This window comes from Protopterus annectens, chromosome 3.part0, assembly GCF_019279795.1.
Source record: "Protopterus annectens isolate FY-2018-M chromosome 3.part0, PAN1.0, whole genome shotgun sequence".
NCBI lineage: Eukaryota > Metazoa > Chordata > Ceratodontiformes > Protopteridae > Protopterus > Protopterus annectens.
Window position 1 is genome coordinate 117,902,091 of NC_056731.1, and position 25,877 is coordinate 117,927,967.

Below are 25,877 nucleotides of genomic sequence, written 5' to 3' on the forward strand. Positions count from 1 at the left end.
AATTTATTCACTAATTACTATCCAGAGTGCTAATGTTCATCCATCACTGCTGGACTTGTTTGCAATATAGAAGGCAGTCCAAATTAAATTTATCACTTTTTTCCTTAGAAAGTGAACCATGTTTGCACATTGCTGAGTGGGGAACCAATGTAGAATGTATTAGAAAAATAAATAAATAAAATTGACATAGAAAACTAAAAGAAAAACTTAATTAAAGCATAGATCATACCTAGTAATGACTAGAGCAAGAAGTGCATTACAGTAACACATTTACCCTTCTCACATCTCCTCGACACATCAGAAATTTAATTCCTGGCACACATTATCAGGACTGTAGATACTTCCAAATAATGGTAAAGGGGACAGACAAGAGCTCACACATTGTTAGCAATACTGGGAATAATTAATTTTCAAACAGCAAAAATAATGATACCACTACATGTGTAAATATGTAACCAGACCACCCTTTTTAAAATGATTACTTCACTGGATTTTAACACTGCATCAGCTGTTTTCTTTCTTGAAGGACATTATAATTACACCTTCTGCCACAGAAAAAAGATACCTGACAGGTGCATTTTCTTCACTTAGTACTATCCAGAGTGATGACATCAGTGCACCACTACTAGGCTTGTTTGCACTACAGAAGGCAGTCTAAATTAAATTTTTAACTTTTTTCTTAGGCATTGAACTGTAGTTCACTGGGTTGGACTGCTGTCAGTCCTTAGTGCTCAATGCCAAATTATGCACACAGGAGATAGAGAGGGAGAGAGAGAGAGAGAAAATGAAAAGGTACTGAAATAGAGGAAACATTCTGAAAAAAAAGTAGTTACAATTCATAATTTTGATATTTCCTCAACTTTGTTGTGCTTCCACAACAGCATTTGTTCATTAAACATCATGTTCACAAAAACACAGCCATGTCTGGATTAGAACCCCAGGAGACCAGGGCATTTCTAAGAAACAGTTCAGATTCTTAACACTATTTGTCACACATTATACCATGAAGAAAAAAAAAAGAGGTTACCTATACTCAGTATGTGACATAGTATAAACTAACATTACAGGATCAACAAAAAATATTCCTGACTTTGCCTTGTGCAATTTGCAGTTAGATGTGTGGATAACTGTTATATCGGCAACAGAACAGAGCAGATAATCTTTCCTCACACAACATAAAAAAAACATTCAAACACTATAACACTTTGCTTCTCTTTATTTTGTGAACATCATTCAAATATCTATGCTTCTCTAGCAAGACTGCTATATGCTTTGATTTGCAGTTGATATGTTTCAATGGGTAATCTACTTCCTTAGAATTACAAATATAACTGTATTCAGCAGAAACTGTTGTCATAAATAATTCTTATCAATGCTAGGAATATTCCTTTCCTATGTCAGTCAGGTAGTGACAAAAATTCTTGTCAATACCTTCTCCATGACATACATTGAGTGATACTGCAATCAGAGTAATCATTCACACACATTCACAGGTAAACTTCTCAGTGCTTGTCCTTCAGAGGTAGGGTGTGTGCATGCAACTGTGTAGGTCCTTATACCATTTTTACATTCCCTGCACTTGTAGCAGAATTTGGAACTCATGATTGCTAATATGTTCACAAATCATTTGTATATTCATAGTGCTCACAGGGCTGAACCTGGACTATATCAAGGTAATCATGTAGGCAAGGAAATATATGTTCTAGCATGGAAAAGTGTTTATCCAGAGAAACAATGCTTCTAATTGCTTTCAAAATGTGTATCTAGTGGCTCAACTAACTTGATGCAATGATAAGTTGCTGTTTTTTTACAAAATGCTGTATTTCAAACTTAGTGATGGATTGTATTTCACAATACACCCATAGTTTAGTATAGGTTTCCTATTAAAATGATGAAGGATGGTATACGGTGAACACGGGAATGTTGAAAGCCAGATGACTGATTCTTGTACTGCCAACCATCTTATCTATAAGCGCCCATTGCACTGAATGCTACTATGCATTTGCTTAGAAGTGATCCATTTTACAACTACAGATCGTGGTATGGTGTGGAATGGGAAATTTACCCTTTTCCGCACTGTAGTGTGATCTCACAGGTGGAATATGGAAATTGCAGGGGGTGTAGGGGGGCTTGCCCCCTGGAAAAATGTGATTAGAGTGCCATGCAGTACAGGTATGTTAGTACTGCTGAAAAGGTGGCAGATAACTGGAAGGAAAGGTTAGTGGAGAATTTGCTGTATTGCTTAAAAATGTGTCGGGTTCAATATCTTCCCTCTGGTTTCGAACCAATGTCTTTTGCAATGTTTTGACCACATTAATATTCTGCACATCACTCCTGTGAATTGATGATTTGATAGCTTTACGTTTTGCACTTCATAGTTATGATAGTAAACCGTTAGTATGTGCATTGCTTGTCCCTTTTTGGTGTCTAGGCATGTACATCCATTATTTCGTACATTACAAAAGTTTGTAAAGAATGTAACAAGATATTATGGAGATTTTCTATGCCCATCTAGCAAGTTATTGCAAAAGAGTGTTATATCTCTTTCTATCAAGATCAGGGATTTGATATCTGTAGCCCACATATGTGTTAAGCCTGTGATATATAACTGACGCCCTCTACACAAGTGGACATCCAAGAACATTTTTACCCATTTATACTGCAGAAGTGCACATTACTTTGGTTAATGCTGCAGTAAACTACTCAGGTACATGACTGTTGTCTTTATTACATGGCATGCGCATTTTCTTTTCATTTCATTAATGTTTTTTGTGGGGGCTGTAGTTACTTCTTTGTACTATATGGAGCTTTAATTGTTTACTTATTTTGTATGTTGCTGTTGGTTCTGACATAGTGGGCAACACCAGTGGGTACAGGGCAGAACTTTCAAGTAGTCAATACACTTCAATACTTTGCACTCACTTCTTTGCTGTTATGTTTGCCCTCATGTATTCCCCCCTTCCACTGCCATACTGTGCCAATGACAAATGACTGTGCACTGGCCTTTGCACATTTGTAATGCAGTTATGGCTCCATATATGTGTGGGAAAGTAAAATGTTTGATCCACGTTATTGTGCAAAGTGTATAAGTTTATATTGCAGACATCAGTCATACAGTAATACTGACGTTAATGTACATGGAACAGATGTGTTATTTTAGGAACATATAACTACTTGCATATGGAACTAAGCAGTTAATTTTTTTTCTTTCCCAAACAGGTTCCACTTTTACCTTGGACTACATATTAAGGCAGAATAGATTGCATATTTTCTCTACTGTTTCCATGCCCACCTGGTTTTGCTTTATGGTTTTCTTTGTCATGCAGAACATAAGTCAAACAGGATATTAACACCCTTCTTCTTCTTCTTCTTCTTTTTACCTGAGGTCTGGCAGCAGCAGCACCCCAGTTTAAAGCCTGTTGCACGTAAGGGTTAGTAATAGCAACAGCAACCCCTAACATTTTTCTAGGTATAATTGTGCCTATATTTCAAAAGGTTTTGGAGTTCAGGGCAAAAATGAGCATTGAGTGTATACAATTGCTTTATAGTTCCTGAATAGCTCTGCCATGTTAGACTGATTAATTAGTATGTTATTCAGCAGTTTATGCATTCATTACCATGTTCTGCCGTTCCCTTTGTTTTGAGGCTCTCCCTGTTTAATAAATACCAAACTGTGCACTATTGTGTGAGTAGCATGCCACCCTGCCTACATGACAGCAAACCTTAGTGCAGCTGTTGACAAATCCAGCCCATAACTTTCTAAAAAAAATCTCATAAAATGTAGAAAAGATTTCTTCTTTTAAAATAGTGGATCGCTTGCTATTTCTCTTGTTTTTTTTATCACAGGATAAAGCTGAGCAAGTCCATACTGTTTTACAAAAATAAAAACTATTGATAGCCTGTTCTTGTTTGCTACTTTTTAATCTGAATACCTATACTTTTGGTATTTAAGCTTATTTCTATTTCCTTATAATTTGAGTCAGGTATGTCATTTATCTCCTTATTTGTGTTTTATACAGTACTGTATAATTTGTCTTAAAATGGCTGAAAGTGTCTTTATGCCATAAACTCTGACTTGTATAATTAGAAGATATTATTACTATTATTATTACAATTATTAATAATAATAATAATAATAATAATAATAATAATAATAATCATCATCATCATCATCATTATTATTATTATTATTATTATTATTATTATTATTATTATTATTATTATTATTAACTCAATTTGTAGGCACAGTCAGCAAACACCAGTCCTGGACATTTTCTATCTCATTCAGGTACTTTCTGGTGTGATTGTAGTTAGAACCTTCCCTGAGTTTTGTTATTTCAGGAATTTACTGCATTTCAGGAAGCAATTATCTTTTTGACATTTTAGTTCCTGTTCTCCCCCAGCTTTGTGTCTGCCAAATGTGAACTTTCTATTTTGCTTTTTTTTAGGAAGTTGTAATCTTTGATAGGAAAAGGAGAATGAATCTTCAAAGATTTACAGTGTGTTCACTGTGGCCTTAAGCTTTTATCTATAGCCATTGTGACATATTAATGACCACATGTTTGCCATGACTTCCTTGTTTGCAGATGAATCAAGGTGACTTAAACATCCATTTCCGTGATATGAATTAACTCTCGAATGTATTCATTGTTAAGACTTACCTTTTTATTTCTCACACTTTGATAATAACCTTAAATAAAGGGCAAACCATGCTGTGTTCATTAAAGCAACTAAAGAGAGTTCATTGTACAGGAAAATTCACTTTACAATGCCTTCACACAAAAGGTGATGTTTCTTATTTTTATTCTGACAGAAGTAATAAACAGAGTTGCTTAGCATATTATAAATGGTTGCTAGATCTCATTACAACCAAGTGAGTAGAATCATTTTAAGTTTATTTATTTTGCATCATCACTTTTATATACTGTTCCATATCTGATAGGTTATGCATATTTATTAAATGGGTTTCTGTTTGCTAACACCTAATCGGTTCATGTAAACCAGGGGTGTAACCAAGATTTTTAAGAAGATAGATAGGTAGAAATTTTTTAACTTAATGATAAAGCATTTATCTCTTAAGCATCCCAGAATTCTTATACATCTTGGAAAACAAAAAACAAATAGTTCTTTGTAACAGCTCTGTGGCATACAGGGATAAATCTTTTACTAAGTGACAGGTGAGGTGGGTTTCGATAAAGTAGAGCCCATGCTGTTGTGCTTAGATCTAGTAAAACAGAACGGTAATTCAGCAAGTGGAGTCATGATTCTACTCAGGGGACAGCAGTAGTTGGCTCAGAGGAGTTGCCAAGCAGAAGGGTGCGTCGACCATGGAGATAAGGTAGGCCACTTTCGAGGGCCAGCAGGCTAGCCTGCTCCCTACCACCCAATTCTTGCTGGGAAACAGAAGAAAAAAATAGGATTCCTATGTGGGAATGAATATGCTGTAGTGCTCTCACCTCAGAATGTTGATTGCCCATGTTCCCAGAAGAAATTGGGTGACTGGGTATCAGTAGTGGAGCCTTTGGGCAAGGTCCTGGGAGGATGCAAAAAAATAAATAGGGCTTTGTGTCTCATACCACACACAGAGTATCTATTATACCTTGTACAGTATGTTACATTATTAATACTGTGGGAAAATAAAGTTGTTATGCAGTGATTGTGTGGTATCACAGAAAAATGGAGTTAGCAAAGCATTTATATATTTTATTTAGATACATCAAATTACCAGTACATCATTGCTTTAAATGTAGTTAGCAAAATATTTATATATTTTATTTAGAGACATCAAATTACCAGTACATCATTGCTTAACTAGCTTTTCCTTTTGTGTAAATTAAAATAACATCATTAAGGGCATCTTTATTTTAACTTTCATTTTGATTTGAACTTGAGTAGACAGAAAATGTTGGTAATTACCCCTTTGATCCTCTCCAAATACAAGAACTTTAAAAAGACAAACCTATTAAAACTACATAATGACCTGTCAAGGATCAAATGCAAAATTTCCAGTCTCCATGTAGCCTCTGCTGTCATTTATATCAACATATTTTACTCCAGCCTAAGAAACAGCATAAACACAGCTATCACAATCCTCACCAAACATTTTTGGGAATATAAAAATAAACCATCATGGTGGAATACAGCATTAATAAGCTATGTAATAAAAGAAAAAAATGACCTATAATGAATAATAATGCCTATAATGAATCATACTCTACTCACACTATGCACTCTATCAAAATGCACAGCAAAAATCTGAACATTACCATATGGAAAATGCAAGGGGAGCACACATTAAAATTAGTATCTCTGATCAAAGGTAATTATAAATCATTCTTTAGCTGCATTAGATGATTCAGAAATTAATGCTCTAAATTAATTCATGCAAATATTACTCACTACAATCATAAAAATACTGCTATTATACTTACAGATAACTTTGTGCCAGCTTCACGCCAGAAACCAAAGCTGTAGTTGGGGTGGGGTAAAGGGGGAAGCAGCCCCAGATGGACTCTGTTAGGGGGCACAACCAGCATTGTAGAGAATGTGACAGTTTGTTCCAGCAAGTCAGTGATGCCATCACTTTTGCTGGACAGCTAAGCATGGCCAACAGGACATAGTTACAGTTTACTGATGCATTGGTGGAAAAATGGCTTTTGATTGGAAATTGATGAGCTGTCAGTGTGCATTTGTGGGATATTTTCATTTTCCCCTTCTCTCTACCATTGTGTAACTGTGGAGCTGTTATTAGAGCTGGAAGTCAGAAAGGCTTGCACCCCCTGCAAAAAAAAAAAAAAAAAAAAAAAAAAAAAAATGGTGTATTGTAATGTTTTTGAATCACCAGTTTTGATAATCATTTTAGGAAACTGATCAAGCATGATTTATTTGCTTGCAAGTAAACCTGACAGCAGTAGTCATTTAAGCAGCAGTGATAAAGATTGTTACCATTTAAATGATTTGCTTGCAGAGTTTGTGTACGTGTGCGTGCGTGTGTGTGTGTGTGTGTGTGTGTGTGTGTGTGTGTGTGTGTGTGTGTGTGTGTGTGTGTGTGTGTGTGTGTGTGTGTGTGTGCGTGTCTGTCTGTGTGCATCTGAGAGCTAATATAGCTTTTTGCTGCAGCTTCTGAAATGTGTTTCAGGCATTTAAAGAGCTTTTATGTAGAAATGTAATAGCAGTTTGACCAGAAGAGTTTTTCAGTTATTTTCTTTACATCTCTGAAGGGAGGATGCCAATGGGGGGTTGCCCAGGGTACTGGCTACCATTGTTCCCACTCTGCCAAAAACAGTTCTTGAAGTTCCACAAATTTCTGAGTAGGCATAGGAAAGGTAACAGGGACAGGGGTCTGAGTGTATAACAAAATACACTGCTGTCCCTTAGGAACCAACATGAGGGATAAGAAAGAAAGGCAGCAAGAAATGAGTTCAGAGGAAGAGCTGGGGGGGAGAGCTGATCCAAGGAAGAAGTAAAGATGTAATTGAAATTTTACATCAGAAGAAGGTATGAATGATCTTCAACGAATTTTGGTTAATATAATGAAACATACTTATTAGATGATTACAGATCAACTCAACATTTACTTAGTCTAGTGAAATTTTACCATTTCCCAGATTGGATGACTGTAAGTATGAAAACAATTCACTTGTTACTTGGGCAGACTGTGTATGACCTTGCACGTATCCATACACCCTGGCTACAATTCAATCACAAAGGAAATAAATTCCTGACAGCCAGTGAGAAATGATTCCTACTCCTTCATGTCACCAGCATACAAACTATTCATTAGTTCTATGAAAGTGTACTATGTAAATGCTCAGCCATAGTCTGTGCAGGTAACATGGTGAACTTGAACTCTTGGCAGTGCTCAGTGAATACAAATTGCTAATAATTACATCATCATGGGATCCACCAATTATTAGTCTACCAGGTTTTATAAAATACTTGTGTCAGGACAGGATCTTCTAGAGGCAGTGCTGCTTTGTACACAATTCTCTGACCAGTAGAGTAATATCGACTTAAAAAGCAATATCCACCATAGAACTGTGCAATGTTAATGGTTACAGAACCCTGTAGATTAGTGTGGCTCAGAGAATTCTGAGTACAAATAGTGGAGGCGTAATTACCTTGCAGTTCTCCTTTGGTACAATTTCTCTAGTACTGTGCTGGGTAACTTTGACTACCCTGTATAGACTGGGTAATACTGTTCTCTTGCAATCATTTTGTATGTATCTTTATTATTATTTACAAAGCAACTCTAAACAATGTATTACTTTCCATAAGGGATCAAATAGTTTAGATTTTGTTATAAATAAGTACATCAATATAATATATAATATAAAACCTATTCTACTACATGGCTATATATCTTTCTTAATTCCAGCTATTAATGTATTAAAATCCATACCTCTTAACTCTCCCTAATTTTACAGAATGCCTCTCATTTTGCCTCATGTTTTTCCCCATCCCCCTTAAAGTGTTTGATTTTCTTGTAAATCACTAAGGATTGCAGTCAATAATGACAGTCATTGGAGTTTTATTCGTATTGTTCAGAAATGCATGTCTATGCAAAGTCTGTTGTTCTGTTAAATTTTTAATGTGAATTAGAGTACTAGTTAAAGATAATTACACTTAAAAATGTTCTCTTTTTGGACCTTTGCCTCCTCCATTATATTTTGTTTGTCCAAAATTCTTGAGCAAGAAAGCTGAGATATGTTCAAGTCTGAAATTACTGTTGGCAATCTAAGCAAAGCTATTATTCTAAAATTTGCAACAGACTTCTTACTTAGGAATCAGAAGACTACATATTGAAATGCCTGTTCACATTCCAAAAACAAATCCTACAGCAGAGTGGCCATTCTAGAGAATACTTTGGTGGGCTGTATCTCTTCTTGTAAACTGAAGATCCCTCTTCTGTACTGGGCAACTGATGGTGGGAGCTCCTATTATGTAACACACACTACAGATACAGTGCACACACTGAAACAATAATAGTGTCTGGAAAGCATTTCTGTAACATGACAATCCAGTATTCGAGAAAGTGATTAATCAAAGTTAAAAATCTGCACATACAACCAAAAGCATTACAAATGAGCAGTGGGAATAACATGGCTAAAAAGTAGATCCTCTCTACTGTACTGCTTTTAGCAATTATGATTTGCAGCCACGATGTACTGAATTACATAAGCATTTGCTTCAGCACATAGCTCTGGTTCACAGTAGTGAAAGGGGAGATGATGCACCCTGCTTCTTAGTTTAAATCTGCTAACAAAGTTCTGAAGTCTGGATTCTGAAACACCTTTGCTGAAAAAAATGTGCAAATGCACAGACTGCCTACTGATGCCTGTGTTTCTAACTAGCCTATTATTTTCCATTACAAATCATTTATGTAGTCTTTCACTTGTTACAGTAAAAAGTTGAGCTTGACATCTCCTCAAAACATAATTATTACAGTGATACTTGGGCCACAAACATGGCTAGGAGGATTCACAAACAGCATACAGTCATAAAAGGCTTGGATAAAGTGAGAGTTTTACTGGGTCCTTATTATGTTAGTTTTTTTTTAAAAATGGATTACTTAAGTGTAGAACCACAAACAGCATAACTCTTCACACTCATACTACTGGTACAGATCTTTAACAGGCTGCACTAAGTACATTATATTGCAGACAAACAGATTAATCTGACCTTTTGCAGTAACTCATTATTTGACTGTAAATTGCACATATTTACAGAAATAAGATATCTGTAACCAAGTAATCATCCCTTCCAGTATTTTTGAATATTGAGGATGACAGAGCCTTTTCATTCATTAGGAAGCCATTCCAGTTCTGCTTTTATACAGCCTATTATGATTTAATCTTACATAAAATCCCAATATAATAAACAGAAACAGTGTCTATATGTTGACATGTTATATGCAAAACTACCAACTCTCGGGTAACCTTTAAGGAAGCTATCATTTTATTATTTTGTGAACAGGGAAATTGCATTGGCTAGTATGGATTTGTTATCTTAACATAAAACTCAAGGATGCTATTTATATTTAATCCCTGTGCTTTTTAAACTGCAAATATAGACCTCAGCCTGCTTTCCGGAACCATCCAGCCTCTATATATCATGCCAATGTAGTTGCTCTTTTTCCTGTTATGTTCAGATGCAGGCACAGGAAATGCTCAGGATATGTTGTCATCGATGGATAACAAACCTTGGATCCTGTATACGTAAATTCAGTACAACAAAGTTACATGTTTTTGAGACACAGCTGCACTGACTTGTGCTCATACCATTTTTCTGTTGCACATATAGTGTTGTGTATTTTAACCAACTCTGTTTTTGCTATAGACATGCTGAATGGCACAGGGGATGACATACATAGCTCTTAGTACATTGAATATGGATCATGGACAATGGCCAAAGAAATCAGTGACAAAGGTCACAAATCACAGTCACTTATATATATTGACAGGGTTCTCCAGGAAAGCAGACAAAATATGATTTGTATACTTTTGCCTTTGCTGACATATACATATATGTCTACATTTTATGTGTACTGTACTGAAACACATAATGGCAGTTATCTTCACAACATTGTTATGCAATGCTACATGTTATGTGGCACAATGCAGTATAGTTTGTGAATGTTATGGACTTTCTGGAATCCGAGGTATGTCTGTGCAGTGTAATAACAGTACTAAGTGTCATATTTCCTACTCTGTTGTCATGATAAGGAGCAGTTTTTTAAAGTTTCAATCTCCTTTACCATGACAATGGAGCAGGGGTCATTATCATATTCTGCTGATGAATGGATCTATTACTGCAGTACCTCTCATTGGTTGGATCACCAGTGCATCAGTATATGTGGGCCATAACAGAGTACGGTTGCTGTGTTAGATATACCTACCAAGGCAGCCATTAATTAATACAACCATACATTCCTATTATATTTGTATTCTTTTTGGTGTCTTCTTACTGATATTGCTGCTCACCCATGTTTTGCACAGTGCATCATTAGTGTTCTTGGAACAGTGGTTACAACTTTTGTTGTAACTGCTGTAGCTGTACTGCACTTTCTATATACTTTACAGCTGCTTTACACTCACTGCTCTAATTCACAAAATTCTGAACCATGGAAACAGACAGGGGGGTTTATTTGCATACTTCCACCACAGATGGAATCTTCCAGGTCTTATTTAGCCAAACCTCCCTTGATTTATGGGAATTTACAAAGACATGCATCTGGAGCATTTCTGCCTGTGCATCCACTGAAAATTGACACTTTCCAAGTTGGACTTTCCTGGTAAACAAAAACATTTCCTAAATTATGTAGGGCTGTGGTATGTGTTTGTACTCCTTACCAGCCCCACACAATTGCAGCCATGATTTATGAATCCAAAAGAAATGTTTGTTTTCAAATAAAATCAAGTGATAAGCAGGATTGGGACAGTTCATTGAAAAAGACTGGATTAAAGTTGATCTTGATGGGCTATTTCAGCTGATTACTGTTTCACATAGAAACAGGTTTTGCCTACAGGGAAACTTGCAACAACACATTTGCCCCCCCCCAAAATATGGTTACTTCTTAGGCTGTTGCAATAAAGTATAGTGTCAGTGGCTGAGTGGATAATATACCCAGTACTTTTGCTAAAAAGATCAGAAGAGTGTAGATTCCCTTCTCCCATTACATGTTGGAACCATATACTTGTACTGAAAGTAGTGTGGTGGGGCAATAAGTACATTAATACATCAGAGTACATGGGGCTCCACATCCTGCAGAAAACCAGTCCAATTACCTTTACTGAGGGTGAACACGTTATTAAGTGTGTTGGCTACTTGGATTTGATGAAGGTGCTTCATCAGTGTGGCTTCTTAACTGACTATTGCACTATCCCTATTTAATATATAATTATGTAGTAGCAACATAAACCTCTTGTTCTTGAAATGTATTGATTATGCATGCACACATTAAGTATTGTTTGCAGTATTTATTGCAAATGCATAGGTAGTTACTAGGTTTGCAGTCCAGGGGAACAACTGGGAGCCTAATCCAAATTCCCAGTTGCCTCTAAGCAGTGTCTGGTTAAGTGATTTGCTGAAGATCACAACAGTAGGCAAATGAGAGCTGAAGGAATCAAACCATGTACCACAGCTCACGGCCTTAACCCTCTGTACCAACTGCCAGACATCTTTAGTGACAGCTGAAAATCCTCCATCTCCACTGACCTTCTCATAAGGTAAAATTTTCAGGATACCCAAACTGTTAAAATAATCAAGACCTAAGGTGTAAAACTGAGCTTTGTTTTCAATGTGTTACTAGTCATGCATAGTAGCATTTGCTGCAAACAGACATTTGAACTCATGCATTCTGTACCAGCCATGCCATTAATAATGATTGATATGGTGAAAGTGAAACAACCCACTGCATGAATAAAATAATGAAAAGCATGGAGAATCAAGAAGTATATTCCATCAGAAAAGCTGCATGCATATTACTTAAACAAATGTAAATCCATATCACTCAAATGCTTTTCTGAATTGTGTGAAAGCCTGTTCATTTCATTTCCTCATGACATTTTAGCTAAACTCCACAGTTCCAGTTAACATGTATGTACACAAGTTTCTGGCTACTGTATGTCCTGGAGAGATTATGCATCAGATGGCTTGACCAGTCACTGATTCTGCCAGGCTTGATTTGCAGTCATTCATACATGTTGAATGCTAGCTTGAATCAGAAGGCTTCAAGAGCTCTGAGTCCCTTGACATTCTACATGTTTGTCTGAAATATGTGGTGCTGTTAGCAACAGCTGCTGAATCTGGCCAATGGATACTAGTGCAGTAAGAGTTGCAGGCCTCAGCATTATGTCACTCCTGTCACCAGCCATGTATACTTTCATTTTAATTATGAAACAAGAATTTAGAGTTGTAATTTAGTATCATTAAGGCTGAATGGATGACTGTGACAGTGGAAGCAAACCTGTATGAGTGTCAGGCCAGATGTCCCTAAAAAGGTTGTAATACCCTGTGGAGTACTGACACTGCTGAGGAAATTCTTACACTGCTGTGGTCAGCAGGAAACTCACAGGAGGCTCTTGCTGTTGTTTTTGTGGTAGGGACTTGAATCATTCATTATGTTATTTAGTTCTGTGTATAAGCTTACCTTTCGACAAAGAGGTTATTCTTATCCTGAGTACATGAATACCTACAGCATTAGCAGTGCAACATCTCAAACACTGCTGAGCTAAAGAATATGAAACAATGATAACTGCCTAAGCACTCTATGAAGCATTCACTATGGTATGCTGTTTCAGAAGCAATGAGGGACTGAGAAATACAAATGCAGACTGCAGGTTTAATTAAAGCATCTGACTGTACAAATTGTATAAACACATGCAGTGCCCATTCTTTAGTTTATATAAGACGTACTAGTACCACATAGCACCATTAGTGAGCTGCCTCACATGACTGTGTAAAATATATAAACACATGCAGTGTCCATTCTTCAGTTTATATAAGACATACTAGTATCACGTAGCACTATTAGTGAGCTGCCTCATGTGACTGTGCAAAATATATAAACACATGCAGTGTCCATTCTTCAGTTTATATAAGACGTACTAGTACCACATAGCACCATTAGTGAGCTGCCTCACATGACTGTGTAAAATATATAAACACATGCAGTGTCCATTCTTCAGTTTGTATAAGACATGCTAGTACCACGTAGCACCATTAGTAAGCTGCCTCACGTGACTGTGCAAAATGTATAAACACATGCAGTGCCCATTCTTTAGTTTATATAAGACGTACTAGTACTACATAGCACCATTAGTGAGCTGCCTCACATGACTGTGTAAAATATATAAATACATGCAGTGTCCATTCCTCAGTTTGTATAAGACATGCTAGTACCACATAGCACCATTAGTGAGCTGCCTCACGTGACTGTGCAAAATATATAAACACATGCAGTGTCCATTCTTCAGTTTGTATAAGACACACTAGTACCACGTAGTACCATTAGTGAGCTGTCTCATGTAAGAAAAACAAGTTTTAGGGCTATGAAAAGTGTGATGGATAAGAAGTAAACAACCCACTATGCATTTATAATCCTTATGACATTTCTACAGTGCAAATACTGTTTACTGGATATAGTGTTCATTTATTTATTAATCAGGATAGTCTGACTGGGCACAAGATCCATTTTTAGTGGAGGCTTGGAGGCAAAAGCTCCAAGCAAAATGTATAATATTTAGTTTACAATAGGTTACAACAAGAAATAGGCATATATGTGTAATAAAACCATTACAAACAACTATCAGGTAATGGTTAGAAGACATAAGTGCAGGTTGTAGCAATGAGTAGGTAGTCATAATCATTAAACTAAAAGACAAACAAAATAAACTATCTTTAACTTTAAGATCAGCTAAGACAGAAATGCCTTATTTACATTGCACATTTTACTGACATGGCTAAAGGCCTTAAATAATCAGCAACAAGCAGGAAGAGTGTAAGATACGTGTCAGAAATCAACAGCAAATAAGTAGATCAATTACACTATAATGCACATTATTAACATTGATTTCTATGTTTAGGTTTAAACATCATTTGTAGATGAATGATTTGGTTGGTTGGGTAGGAGACATGCAAGGAGTAGTTTATAAGGTACAGAACATTTGTAGATGAATGATTTGGTTGGTTGGGTAGGAGACATGCAAGGAGTAGTTTATAAGGTACAGAATAAAGGTGGCAAGTAGACGAAGGGCTACTGAGTTGTAAGATAGAGAAGTTTATGAACAACAGTTGAATGGCAGTTAATAGATGCAGATTTATTGAGCTGAAAGACAGAGGAGAACAGTCAAGTACATTTGATGAGGTGTGTGGGGAAGAAGTTTAATGGATAGCAGGCATTGGAGGGGGTGTTAAGAGAGAATTTATAAGTAAAGAGAAAGAGAGATAGACAAAGGTAAACTAAGCAGTATCAATACAAATTATTTTGTGTGGGTTAATCTTTATGGTAGTTGGAGGATGAGCTTTAGTCTCTATTAAGGAGTTGCGATACCACCCTATTGATTGGCATGAACATGACCATGTTCCCATCAGATGTTGGTTAAAGGTTAAGCGTTTGTGGGTTTGTTTTACAGTGAGTGGGATGAATTTCCACAGTTTGGATACATAGGAGGAGCAGAATGAATTACCTACAGAGTTATTAGATTTTTTGACAAGTAATAGGTGTTTGCCTGTCAAGCAAACTTTTTTTTTTGGTAGAGTGGTGATGAATTCTCTTGCTAAAGCTGGATCAGTTTTCTGATTTGTAGATTAGGGTATGTGTGGACGAACTGAGAGAAGGTTAGGGTATGTTGCAGTTCACTCCAGTTAAGTTGTTTAACAGCAAAGTAGTAGCATTTTCTATATGGGATATTAGCAGCAAATGTTGCCATTTTATTGTAGCATTGTTTAAGCAGGTGGAATTGGACAGCTTGCAGATTCATAAAAATGGGAACACTGTATAGAAGGGTGAGGAGTAAGTAAGTTGTGGAAATTGTTTTCTTAGTGTCATTGGAAGGTAGGGGGTTATTATATAGATACTGCCAAGACTTTTATGTTTTTTAATGTTTTTTAGATGGAAATCAAATTTCAAATTTTTGTCAATTATGATCCCTAGAAGTTTTGTGTGGGTTATAAGTTCAATTTTGGTATAGTTTGATATTGAAGATATTCTTCTGGTGAGATAATTGCTTTGGGATAAATAGAACTAGTTTATGTTTTTGGGGTTTAGGAGCAACTGTGATTCATGCAGCCACCTTTCAATAGATAGTAGGATTCCTGGGTTATCCATTGCAGTTTTTACAGATTATTGGCAGAACAGATTGGGGCTGAGTCATCTGCACACTGGATGATGATAGCATGTTTACTTGTAGTGTAGAGGTCATTCATAAATATGTTGAAAAGGACTGGTCCCAGAATAGATGCTTGGGAGATATCCATCCCTGCAGTTAAAAAGGTGGAGATGTCTGTTTGCTATTTCATGGCATACTGTCTGCCAGTGAGATAGTTGTTAAAGCAGAAGAGAGCAGGTGATCTTAGTCCTAATGGAGAGAGTCTATTTAGCAGAAATTTGTGAGATACTGTATTGATGGCCTTAGATAGCTGTAAAAAATACTGCAGATATGTTTCCTTTATTTCTGCTTTGGTTGATGGAAGTGGTGAATTTAAGAAGAGCAGAGATAAATCGGTGATATAGAAAAAAACATGCTGTGTGAGAAATAGGAGTTTATCAGAGACAAAGTTAAGTAGTTTGGTTTGGATACAATTTTCTTGCACTTTAGAAAGAGGCAACATAAGGTCTGTGGGTGGATAATGGAAATATTTTTGGAATTCTTACCTTTATGTAGTGGCACTATGCAAGATTTTTTTCATTAGCACTGGGACATAGCTTTCTCTGACTAAATGGTTGATTAGCATGGAAACAGAGTAGACCATGGTGTCACCAAAATTAATTGAATTAAATGAGAGATAAAACATTTACTGTATGAATGCAGTGTTGCTCTGTAGTGATATTGAACACATCAATGGATATTTAAGAATTTGCTTTTCATAGTTTTGTATTTCATCCAGGGAGGTGACTTTACTTTATCTAAATCATTGCATATTATCTAAAACAAAGTACTGGCACTTTCTTTAAACTTAAAACATGTCTGTATATTTTATTGGGGTAAAAAGCTATTTTTCACCCTCAAGTGGATCTGTCTCAACAGCCAACTTAGTTATTCCAATTTAGATGTTTTCAGCCTTACAGAACAGGGAATACATGGTTTACCAACAAACTGGAACGTTTTCTTTTTCCTGGGATCATGTAACATAGAATTTAAATGGTTAAAATGTGGAGGCGCAGAAGCTTGCCCCTACCTAAAGCATGCATATATTTTGCAAAACATGGATGGTGTTCATAGTCCTTTGCTGCACAAGTGTGCAAGGCAAACATACAAAAAGTGCCAGTTCATCAATATGGACATGCAGTAAGCTAAAGCAAGCAGTGCTGTTTTCACATATGTGAAGCCAGTGAGAAATGCCCAAATAAACTGTGTAGAAGAGTGGTAATTCAGATGTGTGCAGGAATACATGCATAGATGTGTATCTTTGGCACAGTAAGTCCTGCATATCTTTGTAAGCTCTGAAATAGCAGTTTAAAGCCACTGTGCTAGCAGCTCTATTCTGCAGGTACCCATTGATGGACACCAGTTTATTGCATTTATAGGTAATAAAAGGAGGTGGATAGGAAAGTTGGAAAAAAAGGAGAGAGCAGACATGGGAAGCACAGTAGGTTGACAACAGAAAATTATGAACTGTTTTATCTTGGTTAATCTCTAGTTTATTGTAGGTAAATTATTTGACTACTTAAATATTTTGTTTCTTTAGATTAATCTGCCTTGTTAAAAGAACCTAACAGGCCTCTGGTTCAGGAATACTTTCAGTGAGAGGGAAAACCACTTGAATGATTAGGGACCTAGTTAGAACTATATTGTACTGATCTGCTGATTGGATTATTATTGGTTCCTTAAAGCTATATATCACTATCCATAGAATTTAGTGTACCCATAAAGGCTTGATTGGTGTGGTGGGGGCATACCTCTCAATCTCTCAGCACAAAAAAATCTAGACAAAGCCAAAAATAATGCAGGGACAAAGGGCCCCCAAAAAGGGAAATATTTTAACTATCACTCCTATAAACTTAGAAAGTTCCTAGAATGACAGATTTTATGTTATTATATATTTTCTAAAAGATGGGAAGTCTGAAAATCAAATGTTTGTCATTATTTATTATTATTTATTATTATCAAGTGGTGTTAATCCTCAGTAATTTTCAAGAAAACCATACATTTATTGAAGAACAGACCAAAAATAAAAGGTAAAAATCTGGACATTCTGCAAAAACCTGGACATTCAGCAAAAATCTGAACAGTTGAGAGGTATGTGGGGGTGCTTCTGCAAAACAATCAACAAAGCTCGTTTATCCAGAGCTGCTCATCATTTTCAAACTTCTGAAGCCATTTAGTATAAGACTTGTTTTTTCTAATTGTATATAAACCTCGGGTTTGTGCAAGTCTCATTTATCCATAGGCGCTAATTTTTTGGCAATGATGTCAGAGCCTTTGATAGATTTTGCAAACATCTGAAGCATCTGAAGCAATCCTTGGCAAGACAAATGAAATTAAGTATTATTTTATACTTGCTTTAATTGTTTTCATTATACTGTGAAAGATTTCTGTTCCATTTATTGTTTTCTGCACTTCTTTAAAGTTTAAAAGTTGTATTTTCTAAGTGCTGTAAGGACTGCTGTTCTGCATTGAAATACATTGTATCCAGAGATTCTTAGCTATTATTAAGCATTTGTTTGTAGTTCCTTAACACTTGGGCTCCAAACCAGTAATTTTACATTAAAAGAGACAAAGTCTACACTCCTGTGACAGGAGAGGACTGATTTCACCTATCTGAGCTGGGAATTGCTGGTAGAAAGCTCATTGCTGCTTACCTGATTGGCTGTAGGGCACATTTAGTATAAAAATTGCTTTTTTCTGATCATATATAAGCCTCATGTTTGCACGAAACTTCTCTTCATGCAAGGGATGGACAGTGGTGGCATGTACATATACAATCGACTAAAGTTGAAATTCCTTACAAAACCTCCCTCAGAACTTTACCTCAGTCTGTCATTATTCACAGGGCAGCTAGTTTGCACGGTGAACAGCATAAAGACATTTAGTTAGGATTCTTTAGATCTACATTACATTATTACAACCCCCAGAACTATTGCTCAAATAGCATCTGGTTTGGGTGCTGGGTAGCTTCATTGGATAGGTTAGCTGTAGATTACACCAAAGTAAGCACCCATCCCTCATCTGGTTATGATCACCCTCCACTTCTATCCTTTGCAAAGTACACATTGGGACCTGCAACCATGGATAGTTACTTTCCTGCTATCTCTGCATCTAACTTTGTGGACATGGGCATCCACAAGCAATGTAGTAATTCGCTTATGTACACCAATAACCATTTAATTTTTGGACAAACAAATACAGTATGTGAGAGATGCAGTTATACATTGACACTGGAGACCAGGGTCTCACATACAGACACAAAAAGCAACAAACAGGTTTTCAGTAACACACACACACACACACACACACACACACACACACACACACACACACACACACACACACACACACACACACACACCAAAAACTGAACCCACAAAGGACCAGATACATAGATCCACATATATGCTCACATGTGATGTGCACAAACTTCAAAGGCCTCTCAGGGACATTCCTCAGAAACTCTGCATATAAACAAACAAGACAGTTCTCATCAAAATACACAAAACCACATCTGATTGTGTCTCAATTACCAAGCCCATAAGGTGAACCCCCCCCCCCACAGCCCAATATTTTGGTCATAGGAGACTGCATTGCAAGACACATTGATGTCTGTCTTACAAGACTGGATAAGGAAAAGGTTGCAGTTAGTTGCTTGTCAGGGATCAGGATGCACCAGATCATGCAAGCACTCAGGACAATTGTCCCCAGGTACCAGTATGACTTGGTTATAGTCCATGTGGGCATGAATGACCTGAGACATACCTTCTTGTACTATATGACGAGAGACTTGAGCTCTCAGAGTATGTGTCACAGACAGGAATGAGCCTAGCAGTGAGCAGTGTTCTACTGTCTCCAAGGATGAACAGAAAATTATCAAAGTTATCAATTGGATGAGCTACTGGTGTCATTTTAAAGGGGTCCAATACTTGTCAGCCTTGGAGGGCATTGCTGACATGCCATAATGCTTTGCCTGGTATGGTCTTCACCTGTCGCCACTAAGCATTCGGATATTGGCCAAAACATTATCCACCCCCTATGGTGCCTTTTTTAGGCACTGCCAAATGGACAAAACTTATGAAAGAGCAAAGGCTACTAAGGACAAGCTAAAGGTGTTACTGATCAGTACTAGGAATCTCAACAAGAAACTGCACTTCCTAGAACTCCTCACCATGGAGAATGCTGACATCTGTGCAGTTACTAAAACATGGTTCAAAGCCATGGAAAACACTCTGACTGTGCTTAACTATAACACCTTTCAGATGTTCTGACCACCCCACTAAACATGAAAGAGCAAAAGGTGGAAGTGTGTCAATCTACATAAAGGATAATTACACCTCAAGGCTGGTCAAACAATATGGCATGCTTGAGCTACTTCATGTTCAACTAAGTGTGGGAAAAATCCATTATCATATTCTTACTAGCTAGGGGTTCCCCACCATGAACCGGGAAACCAATACATCATACCTGAAGTTACTAGAAACACTCACCATCTAGCCCAAAACCATTCTTATGGGTGATTTTTACTATGTCTCCATTAACTTGGAGGCACACGTGGCCACAAACATGCAGGTCCAAAGATTTTTTGACTTTGTAAATGCAAATGCTCTGGAGCAGCTTGTCTGCATCCCCACTAGGGGAACAAATATCCAAGATGTGGTACTCACAAATATGGGTGAGTGCTTCACCCACCCCCCCAATGTGATGTCTTCACTGGTAAGATCAGATCACAAAGTGGTCTCCTTTGAAATAAAGGTAAAACTAGCCCCCCACCTAACTCCAAAAACTTTAAGAACTTTTCTAAGGCAATCTAGCTCCTAACTCATTCCCTCCAGTACAGCTCTTTTGATTGTGCACCTTTAACTCCTAGTGGGCGTGGCTTGAGTCTTTAAAAAATAAAGTTATCACCTTACAATTCTAACAAATACTCATTGACATAGGTCAGATATCAATACAATTGTGTCTGCCATCATGTATGCTTCAAGATAAAATATTCTGATACCTTGTACAGGGCATGGTTTTGGAATTATTAATGCAAATATGAACAAGCAATATTTGACGCCTAGAGGAGCAGTAGGCGGTAACTGCAGATGCACCTGGAGGCGTCACTCGGCTGTAATGGTGATGGTATAGCTAGTTTCCAAGCTCCCTCAAACCCAGAAAACACAGAAGCCTATGCAGAGGCATCCACAAAAGCCCTGTATGACCATATAATCACCTGCACAGAAATGGCAGTACCGGAGTGAAAGAAGCCCGGGTCAACCTGCAAAAACAAGCCACCCTGGTGGATCCCTGGTATTAATAACTTGTATAACAAAAGAAAGAAAGAAAAAGAAAGAAAATCCTTTTGAGAAGTAAGAGGGAATGTGCACAACAAAACAAAATGTCGCTTATTAGTCTAAACAAGTGAATCAGGGAACTAGTCAAGACTCTGAAAGAAGACTTTGAGGCAAAAGTAGCCTACAAAATTAGGCACAACTGTAAGGCATTTTTCAGTTATGTCCACAATCTTAAGGGCAACGCACAACAATATGCAGAATTAATTGTGAATGGCATTACCTATACTCATGCAGAAGATATAGCAAATCTGCTGGCTGATAAATTCAGCTCAAAATTCACCTCTCTAAATTTGGCTTAAAATTTACCTCCCATCACCCCCAGTTGTCCCCCAAGAAATACCTTCCACTATTCCCCCACCAATTATCACTAAATAACAGGTTACAAATGTGCTCTCTAAAGCTAAAAATATGGTTTCAATGAGGCCCAACAATATATGCACTCTCTTAAACAGCTTGAATCAGGACATATCAGGCCGCTTAGGATCTCTATTTAACCACAGCCTCTGGACTGGCTTTGTCCCAAAAGAGTAGAGGACAGCAACAGTTATCCCTCTGCACAAAAGGGGACCATCAGCTGACATGGGTAATTACAGACCCATAAGTTTGAGAAGTCTTATATGTAAGGCCATGGAAAGAATAATTATGGACCTGATAAATAAGGACATAGGCAACGTCCAGACACTGGATACAACCCAATTCAGCTTTGTCAAGGGAAGGTCATGCCTACTAAATCAGGTGGACTTTTTTGAAAAAGTCACTAGGACCATAGATGGATGTAAAACAATGCATACCTCCTACCTTGACCTGGCCAAGGCATTTGCCACAATCCCACTCTTGGGTATTATAAATAAACTAAAACAACTGGGCATAAATCCCTATGTCACCAGTTGGGTAGCCAACTGGCTCACAGGCATGACACATGTGGTTAAAGTATGTGAATACAGATCCAGCAAGAGGTCAGTAACTGGTAGTGTGCCACAGGGTTCAGTGCTGGGACCACTGCTGTTCAGAATATACTTCTCTGAAGTTAAGGCTAATATGAAAGCCCTCTGGATGACAAAGCTTGCCAATGACTGTAGTTGTGAGCAATCACTGAATCTTCCAATAGTGTAGATAAATCAGACAAATCATTGGTGCCAGAGCCATGGCCTAAAACTAATTGTGAAAAAAAATGCATTATCATACCCTTTGAGAAGCCAACCCCCCTGCAAATTGCAACATTAATAGCACTCCCCTAAGAGTAGACTCAGAGGTGAGAAATCTAGGTACACAGATAGATAGTAGCCTGAACTTTGACTGTCATGTACCCACAGTGGTAAGGAAGTCATCCTATGTGGCACATCTTATAAGTAAAGGTATAGTATCCAGATCCAAGGAAGTTGTAGTGCCACTGTTCTCAGTCCTCATTAGACCAATAATCGAGTGCAATGCACCATTTGGCATGTAATTGACTAGGCACTTACAACAGCCAGAGTGACCTCAGAGGATCCCCACAAAGAAAATATAAGATCTTAACAACATGTCCTATGTGGCTAGACTAAAAGCCCTATCCCTTTACTCTTTCTCCTACCAGCTACTAAGGGATGATCTATGCCTAACCTAAAAGGGACTCACAAATTCAGCCCTGATGGAGAAGTTACACATCCACAAGACAAACAGCATGAGGATCTCCTGATCTAGGAATCTTAACCTAGTCAGTGACTCAAACAAAACATGCTGGAGAGACAGCTATATCTCACAGAGATTATCCCTGCTTTGAAATAATCTTCCTATTCATGTTAAGCAGAGCCCATCCCTGGCCCCCTTCAAGTGCAAATTTGGATCAATGGATGGGGAATCACAACTTCACACCTGGGGTACAGGGGCAATCTGTAAAATACTCAAAGCATATGCACAAACATATGCCATGTCCTTGCCCCTAGGGGCCACATATTGGGTAAAACTGGGTTGCACTGGCTAGGCTTGTAAGAGCTTTTAAGCTGTAAGCCTAGTAATCTCCTGTGAGCCTATGAATCTGTTCACATAAATAAGCTGTGCTGGAAGAGTGATAGAGGAGGGTATTTTTTTTTTTTGGCTGGGACAAATCTCCTTTCAACAAGCAATTTCTATGGAAAGATCAGAAAGAATGAAAGTTAGCAAGGGAAGAAATGATAAGTAGGGACAAGATAAGGCTATTTACATTAACGTAAATAGACAAGAATAAGAGGGACGGGTGATCATAGAATATGATGGATTCACAACTGGAAAGGAAGCCCGTCAGATAATGGACAAATGCCGATGGAGAGGACATGTAGAGACACACTAGTAGTGGGTTTGAAATGAAAGGGTGGGGGCATGGATGATGTTGTATAAGTGGCAACCACAACTGTCATCCTGACCTAGAGACCCTCATTCAGAGCCCTGCCTAGAGGATCCTAAGTGGGCAGATCCCAGTGTTGAGGAGGGTGGCATCCAGAGACCTGTTGATCAGAGTTTTCTAGGACATTGAATCTTGCACCACTGCAGGAGATGTTTGTATGTGTCCCACTGTCTCTGCATGACCCTGTCAACAGTAACCTCCCCCACAGTCCACAGATGGGCCTACCCAGTGTGCTGGCTGCTACGCTTCAAACTGTCTGCAGAACTGGAGCCAGCTTTCCTCCCCAGCAAAACAGACCCATGACAAGTTGAGGGAAGTGATCTCTCTCATGGCTAATGCAGCTGAGGTACTTCAGATTCTTCTGGATCTGTGGAAGGAAACAAAAAAGGAAAAAGAAAAAAATAAATAATTAGCAAAATGCATTGTTAATTAAATTATTTTTTGTTACAAACAGCTTATTCTTTGGTAGAAGAATTATGTATAGGTTGGGGGACCAGCTGGATTAGTCTCTGTATCAAAGGAAGTGGTCAAGATCAGTATCTGCCCGTGCTGCAAAACAGAAATGAAAAAGAGAAAGGGTATCATTAGAATAATGCCGTCATGGCAGTGATTTTAAAACACTTTCATAATAAACAGTTTATTATATTTAGTTCAATATGTGCAGTCCTCTTACAGTACATATTTATATTTGTTAAATGCAAACAAAGTGCAAACCATCATAGTATGCCCCCACAGTATGCCCTCTGTGTTGCTTAATTACAAGTACACCATTGACTACAATAAGGAATACCTGCCTATTGAAATGGTCTGTTTGTCCCTCACAAATCAATATTTTTCACTTTGTTATTCACTCTAAGCAGCATCTGCATGAAATGGTGCTATATGTTATACATAGGTAAAATTATACAGAGCTCGGAGATTTTCAGTAACTTGATAATCTTTTAAACTGAATAAAAATTTTTAAAAATAAAGTACCTTTAACTATTCCTTAAAGGTACTTAAATAGTATTTGATGTATGACGATTGATGCTGCTGTCCACAGAGTTTAATCTGTGAAATATTATGGAATTCTTAAATAATGTTATTACTGTTAACACCAGCAAAAAATAACTAATGATTCTTTTCCAAACATCTTCATTAAATCACAGTTTAAACAATGACATAGGTACGCATACATTAATAGAAAATAAAACAAACAACTCATAGCATCATTCTTCATTATTTTCTTGCAGGTATACATATATGTTTTCTTTTTAACAGTTATTATTCACTACAATGTTACATGAATTACTCAATTCCTGACTTCCCATAAGCCTCACTATTCCTCCTGAACATTTTATTGCATGCCTGTGTAGTTTGCACACTCTCTTTTCTAAAGATCATACTGTCAGTTCTTTTATCTCCTTATGATATTCAGTAATTCAATTACAGTGGTTTTAAATGTGGATTTCCATTTTCTAATAATTGCTTTTTGACAGCCAATAGCATTTAAGTTAATAAGGCTTTACCATATCTAGAAAATTCTGACCATGTATCCCAGGTCAAAAGAATATTTTTTTAGATACAATTTGCTCCTCAAACATTTTTGACAAAACATTTTGTAGGGATTTTTTTTAAATCTGACAGCTTGTTGTACTGCCAAGAAATGTGTCCCCAATTACCCCTCTGTCTATCTTTACTATCACACCTCCAGAATTTACTATCTACCTAAGGAACATTTTCTCTGAAATCTTCATGGGGTATAAAATACCAATGCAAACACATCCAAGCAAAAATCCTAAATATTATGGATGTTGTTACATACTTGGAAGCCATAATTATATCCTCCCCCTGTTCCTTTGCAAATTACCTTTCCAGTCTCTCTTCTTATAGTTTTTGATCCTCCCCAATGGATATTATTGTTTTCATGCACTATTTTATAGTATAGAGGATCATGATCAGGTTTCTGATCATAATCCACTTATTATGTGTTCAAGACATGGATTCCAAGAGACTCACCTCTCCAGCTTCACACAGGAGGTGAATTTCTTGGCATCCATGTTGAGGACACATTATAAAGAGTTTGATCGGAGCCTCAGTCATAATTCTTTGTAGTGCATGGACCTTTATCTGCACCATGTACTGCTAGTTACAGGAAAAAACTGCTAAGTGTTTAGATGGCTTTTAAACCATAAAGGACTTAGTTGTGCACTGTCAGAAAGGCAGTGTGATGCTTTCCGTTAAGTTGACACTGACCTTTCATGGCTCTCAATCGTCCATATTTTTGCCAAACGTACATATTTTTGCCTCATTTGTTTGGTCTATTCCTCA

At 37.3% G+C, this 25,877-nt stretch overlaps 1 protein-coding gene across 1 annotated transcript in view; it reads left to right on the forward strand.

The window, feature by feature from the left end:
* The window catches only part of LOC122796777 (macrophage mannose receptor 1-like), a 1,798,323-nt gene that overhangs the window by 282,970 nt on the left and 1,489,476 nt on the right, over nucleotides 1-25,877 (forward strand). Inside the window, exon 4 of the mRNA XM_044065505.1 lies at nucleotides 1,642-1,673. Within this exon, the coding sequence (XP_043921440.1) occupies nucleotides 1,642-1,673 (32 nt within the window). The remainder of the gene's footprint in view (nucleotides 1-1,641; nucleotides 1,674-25,877) is intronic.